A 6,519-nucleotide genomic window follows, 5' to 3' on the forward strand; every position below is an offset into this window, starting at 1 on the left:
ACCCGATGCCTCCGTTTGTCTCGCTTCTCTCTTTCTCTCTCTCGCCTTCGGCGGCGGTGCCCTCCTTCCCTCCCTCCCTCCCCGACGACGGTGCTCTTTGATGTTGTCGATCCCCTTTCGTCTATCTCCCTCTTCCCCGATTTAGATCGACGAAGCCGGGCATGTCCAGTCCACCCCTTTCTCGACCAGCCCTGGTGTTGGCGCCCAGCGACCATGTCAACAGGAGGAAGGAACCTATCGGTGTAAGGAAGGGGCCACAAAGTAGATAACGTCATGTTAGATGTGAGGTATTATTTTACATCTAGATATGACATAATCGGATCCTTTCTGTTAGCTTGGATAAACCGTGTCGCGAGCTGCATCTTATAGTAAAAGATGAACAGTTTGTCTAATTCATATCTAGATGTTTTTTAAGGATGTCACATCTAACCTCCCACAAGTATATAATGCATCAACAAGAAACAAAAAAAACTAGGACAAAAAAAATAGACCACAAACAGAGTGAAAATCAGCTTAGATGTGACATAACTATGTCACATCTAGATGTGTCCTAGACAGACCCAAAGATGAAATTCGTTCTTTCTTTTTTCTTTCTAGATAATAGAGACCCACTTGTCTACAATCGATAGTACCATCGAAAATTATTAGCAACTATACCAACTATCCATTTCCGTAAGAACGATTTTACTTCGGCCACTATAAAATCACTTCGATTGTCTACATCAATACCGGATGACACCTAACTCTTCACTTATGCAGCTACTGCATCATCACCATGATCAGAAACATATCTAGTTTCCTCACTGCGGCTACTTCGGCTAGTCCAAATCAGACGCAGGGCGCTGATGAGGAAGCTGCATGCTGGAGATATCCTCTCGCGGAAGATGACCCAGAGAACCTTCTCCCTCGGTGTGGCCTGCGTCCCCAAGCTTCGCGTCACTCTCGAGCAATGGCAAGGTACACTTCCTGTTCTTCCTGAAGACGAGGTAGAGGATCGCGGCGATGTATATCAGCATGCCGAGGAACCCAAATATACCGGAGAACACTTGGGAGACGGTGGATAGTCCACTGTGAAGAAGCAGCCTGACGAAGCTCGTTATCAGGAAGTAGATGTTGATGACCATGATGAAGGAGCCGATCGCCCATGTGAGCACGGAGATCTGCATCGGAATGGAAATTGGACGCGCTATTATATGAGTATAATTGGATTGCTGCAGCATCATTGTGTATATCCAAATTATGCGATGAACGACTTACGAATCTTGAATTTGTGTGTGGCCCCATCTTTGTTTTGCTGCTGGTGAATTTAAGGAGTGGTACTAGAGCAAAAGGAAGTTCAAATGACAGAATCATCTGCATACAGCAGTAGGGGATTAGTTAGAAGTAGACTTAGGAAATGAACAGTGTGACTGCATGTGCAGTGCACCGAAGCAAAGATCATCAGCAATGTGATGTTAAGAACAGAGTTGCAGTGATTACCGAAGCAATGATAATCAACTTCCCAGCTGCTGAGGAACCGCCAATTAGTGACACAATCAGACTAGGCACAATTGCCAGGGACCTAGTTAGAAGGTTCCGTAACCAGGGCGTCATCCGAAGATCCAGAAACCCCTGGAGTAAGAAAAGAGTAAAGGTCAACCACTACTAGATGACAGTTCATATATTTTGCCCAAAGCTTACTACCATCTCTACACATTTTATCCACAATCTAGTTTAGCTTGATTAAGCCTGCAATCAATGGTAGATACACCATGTTTTCGAACTTTCCTGCTCATTTTATTCACAATTTATTTAAACAAGAAAAGATGGAACATCAATACGAGAATACATTCAAAACATAATTTTGTTATTCTAATAATTACTTTCAACATCAAACCTACATAAAGCTAAATATGATACTAAATGTCGTTAACAATCGCACAACATGGTCGGAGCCTTCATGAATTAGAACAAGATATGGTGTGCCAATAAGCTTTGCAGATTGCAACATATGGCTAACAATGAAGAATAGTAATAGAAGTGATACAAAACCTGCATGACATATTGTCCTGCATAAGTTCCTGTAATCGTAGAACTCTGGCCAGATGCCAATAAGGCAATAGCGAACACCTTTGAGCTCCAATTTCCGAGGACATTCTACAACAATAGGCAAAAGGCGATATGGGATCAGAATGTATACTGCAATATGGAATGTCTATTTGGGAGCCCTTAATGCATGAGTACTACTTCAACAAAAAATTAGTAAAAGCCAAATCCTCAAAGTAAGAGATAACTTTTTTCATCAGAAAGCGTTTCATATTTATCAAAATAAGAAAAATACGGAGGTTTGCATAAGACCTTTGCAAACGCCCAGCTTAGCACATGACGTATACAGCAACGTCTTTCAACAAATGTCCAGCTGATTAGCAGAGAACTTCTGCCCAAACCATAGTACTCCATCCGCCTTGATTAACTTGTCACAGAAATGGATAAAAATGGATGTATCTATAACTAAAATACATCTAGATACATCCATTTCCATGACAAGTAATTCCAGACGGAGGGAGTATGTAGCACAAAATGAACAACATAGTCTACATCGCCAGCTAATAAAACAATACAAACACCACAAGTGTCTGACCAACCTTTAACAAGAATGAAGCTTTGTTAAGATCTAGATCATTGCAATTCATCCGGTCTTCAGGGTTCAAATTATCTGCACTGCAAACTGCACCACTAACAGATATGATAGAGATGTTGATCAGAAATGCTACTGTGAGGGCAAATGCACTTTCAATCATATAGAATCTACAGGCCTCCTGCAAGAAAGTGGAAACATATGTATGTCAACTTCATGCTTGTACTTCTGAAATTAGTAACGCAGATATGCTCAGAAGTCGGAACACATAAATTGTTTAGTCTCAATTTAGTAGAGCACATCAGCAAGGGTAAACAAATTAGGTGTACACAATCAGGTATCAAATTAAGAGTATATTAACACAGATAGAAAAACTCAGTTATACATCAAATATCAGATAATATTCATTAGGTTAAGTTAAGATAGATTACTTTGATCCCATGAACTGATCGTGGTACTTTTCTTGACAGTACCAATGCTGAGTGGAGAAAAAGATTGTGCCTGCATTTTTTTATCAAAACATGAAAAAGGTCCGATGTTACAAATTATAGAAATATTTGAGGGAACATGGTGGATGTGAAGCTTACGGCATCACCATAGCACCAAGTAGTGAGATAGCAAGACCTGTAGCTCCATCTCCTTTAATTTCAGGAACAAAAAGGCCTCGCACAACTTCTGAAGAATTTGGTTTAGAATACCCAAGTTCAACTAAGAAGCAAGTTGCTATCAAGAATACCAAAAATGCTATCAGAAATTCCAGTTTACGGACCTGCACAAAGCAAATCAATATGCAACATGAGCAACAAGAGAGATATAGAGAGTGCTTGTGCTGGTGAACTAATACAATACTGATGATCTGCTAATGTATGCTAACTGCTAGAAAAGCACATTTAAATACTGGTTTGTTTTGTTATATAACAAATGAAAACAAACACATCGCCCCTTCCAAGAAAATAAATTACGTCTGGAATCAAAACTAAACCTCATAGAAAAATACTTGCTGGTGAAGATAAACAGGACATGTTCTTACCCCATATTGTTGCAGGAACAGGAGCATCAGAGTGCTGAGCCCAGTTATGAGAACACCACACCATATCGGAATTTTGAAGAGCATGTTCAAAGCAAAAGCGGTTCCAATTACTGAAACGAATAAGCAACCACCAAAGCTGGTTAGATATAATTACAACTTTAACTGACAGTTCCCCCATCACAAAATGCTATTTTAAATTTGGAGTTGCTTTATAGTACTATGACATCATCTGCAAATAAGACGAAAAGGCTGAACTACTGAATCCAGGTAGCTCTGTAGTTCAGTTAGAATGCAACGTTTGCACGTTTTAATACCTTCAGGAATGTCGCACGCAACTACAGCCAGTTCTGCAAGAATCCATAAGATGAAATTTGTGACCTTGGGATATTCATCCCTGCAGTGCTCAGCAAGATGCTTCCCTGTCATGCAGCGGAAGTTTAAAAAAATATTAGCAACATACGCTCAACGAAACAAGGGTTAGTGCTAGTGCTGCATGTCTCGTAATACTGACCAGTCACAACCCCAAGGCTGGCTGCAAGTGATTGAATTACAAGTGCAGCACATGACGCGATAAGTATGATCCAAAGAAGCTGCCAAGAAAACGAGACGGTCATGCTTAATGGTAGATATAATCATCAGATAGCTGAATGGCAGATGAAGGAAGTACAGTCCATAGAGTTCCCAACTTTAAAGGAAAGATAGGATGGACAGTACCCAAAAATATGCTAGAGACAAAGGAAAAAAGGACACACCTCATATTTGTATTGTGCTCCAGCCTGTAGGTCGGTCTCAACTGCAATATGGACAAAATTTATTTTCATGAGCTGAAAGCGATAGCGAATGAATAGACGGAACAAAATGAACACCAAATCCAGCTAATCTTACAATTGCCAGGATCGATATACGCGATAGAGACGAGAAAGCCGGGCCCTATGTATGAAAATAAGTTCTTCCAGCTATTTTTCTGCAACAGCACAAATCAACCAGTAGTTGGTTAGTTTTCCTCATCTGTATCAACTGTCCAGAAATAAATTCAGCAAACAAACTGATTTGGCACATAAGGTCAAGAAACTGCAGATTCTTTACACGTCGACAGTACATCAGATGCACATGAAAGAACAATCTTGTAGGAGGAAAGAGTGGGCCTAAGCCTAACTGATAACCCTTGAAATTAGCTGCATGCCATGGTGATATATTTTCTTTCTTTCTTCAAAACCAATCAAGAACTTTCAAGCACATGTAGCATACCTCGGGGATGACAATCTGATCAACATCTATGCTGTCAATGAGAGGAGTCCCCGGTCCATTCGAGAGATTGTTGTTCTGCCCGACACTAGTCATGAACTGCGGCTGCGATGAGCCTTGCCTCGGGCCACTCATACTCACTCTCTCCCGATGACACCCTGAAGCCGATGAGCTGCAAGCACAACACAAGGCGCAGTTATTTGTAGGTACGCTTTGCAATGGCGCTATCTCGCCCGCTTATAAGTACATAAAGAATATGCCTAGTGGAGGCGTAAGAAATCTTCCCGGCGGTAGGATTGCACTTGTAAGGACCATAGCCACTAACACGAGAAGATAAGGTAAACGAACATCAAGACCCGGAAACAGTGGACACCAAAAAGATACACCACAGAGTCACAGTGTGTGTGTACACAAAAGTGGCAATTTCAACCAATCTTGATCTGGCAATTGGGACGACGCTCTGAGGCCTGAGGCAAAGACATCTGCTTTTCAGACGGGGATATATATTCGTCCGCGCAAATTGGACGGCCGGGAGGTAAAGGGGGTTGAATGTGTGATTACCAACGCAGCATCGGGAATATAGAAACAATAAACAGTACCTAATAGTATCTTTTAGCAGTGGCTAATATTGAATTGCAAGCTTCAACGGCGACGTAGTAGCGCCAGCTTTATCCCATACGGAAGCTAAGCAATTGGAACGGGATCCTACGGGCATGTGGTGCAAGAGGGAGGTAAAATAATACTATATGGAAAGGGGTTTAGTGGAGCTTAATGGCGGCCGGGAGTGGCATGAGGTCATCAATCTCAGACGCCACGAACGAAAAGATGGCACTGAACCGTGAGGGTTAAGGAATCCGGGCAGTGATGGAGGATCCTCCTCATCGTAGATGAGAATGGTAAGAATTAACTAGGGAAAAGGATTGAGATCAAGAGCGGGGCTTGTGCGTGCATGCCGCATGCCTGCATCTCACTCCGAGATTCATTCCTAGAGAAATCCTTCCGCCTCCGTGGGAAAAAACTCCCGTCTTGCGGCGATCACGCCGATGGGATTACACGGAGCGAAACGAAAAAACAGAGTCCCGCGAGATGGGCGGCGGCGGAAGCGTGCCCGGATCTGGGCGGCGCGAATTGCATGGCCTGGAGGACGGAGAGAGAGAGGAGAGGGCCCGTGCCGGGCGTACCTGACTGACTTCGGGCGGTTGGGCGGCGGCGGCGGCGGGGCGGGAGGAGGGAGAGAAGGGCGGAGACGTCGCCGCCTCTTCTTACTTAAGTCTTCTCCTGCTCTGCTGCGGCCTCGCGTCTCCTGGCAGACAGAACAGGAGTCGCCGAGTGGAGTCCCGTGGTCCAGCACAGTCCTCCAAGGAAAGGAAGTACTACGTCTGGTCTGACACACGAGCGGAGCCCGGGCGCCACGTCGCTCGCGGCCTGGCAGCCGTCGGGCCGGGGGAGCGCGGGACCGCGTCCGTCCGATCACGCCGCTCTGCTTCTTTTTTTTTCTCTTTGAGCTGCACGCCGCTCTGTTGGTGACGCTGCGAGCGAAGCCGTCTCCGTCCGTGTGCTTCCGGTGGCTCGGAAGAATGGAAGGTCACCGACCTCTCTGCTTTCGCCCTCGCTCTCGTGGGCGTGG

The 6,519-nt window shown here is 44.1% G+C and overlaps 1 protein-coding gene across 1 annotated transcript; it reads right to left on the reverse strand.

Annotated features, from left to right (window-relative positions):
* Positions 1 to 563: 563 nt before the first annotated feature.
* LOC125520526 (metal transporter Nramp3) lies at positions 564 to 6,253 on the reverse strand. Its single transcript, XM_048685480.1, has 14 exons — positions 6,074 to 6,253; positions 4,896 to 5,064; positions 4,533 to 4,611; positions 4,400 to 4,440; positions 4,159 to 4,237; positions 3,962 to 4,066; positions 3,648 to 3,757; positions 3,205 to 3,386; positions 3,049 to 3,118; positions 2,625 to 2,798; positions 2,032 to 2,136; positions 1,480 to 1,611; positions 1,258 to 1,353; positions 564 to 1,160 (listed from the first exon to the last, which is right to left on the reverse strand). The coding sequence occupies exons 2-14, from the start codon at positions 5,025 to 5,027 to the stop codon at positions 819 to 821; spliced, it is 1,647 nt and encodes a 548-aa protein (XP_048541437.1). The 5' UTR covers positions 5,028 to 5,064; positions 6,074 to 6,253; the 3' UTR covers positions 564 to 818.
* Between the last annotated feature and the right edge of the window lie 266 nt (positions 6,254 to 6,519).

The sequence above is a fragment of the Triticum urartu genome, chromosome 7 (genome assembly GCF_003073215.2).
Source record: "Triticum urartu cultivar G1812 chromosome 7, Tu2.1, whole genome shotgun sequence".
NCBI lineage: Eukaryota > Viridiplantae > Streptophyta > Magnoliopsida > Poales > Poaceae > Triticum > Triticum urartu.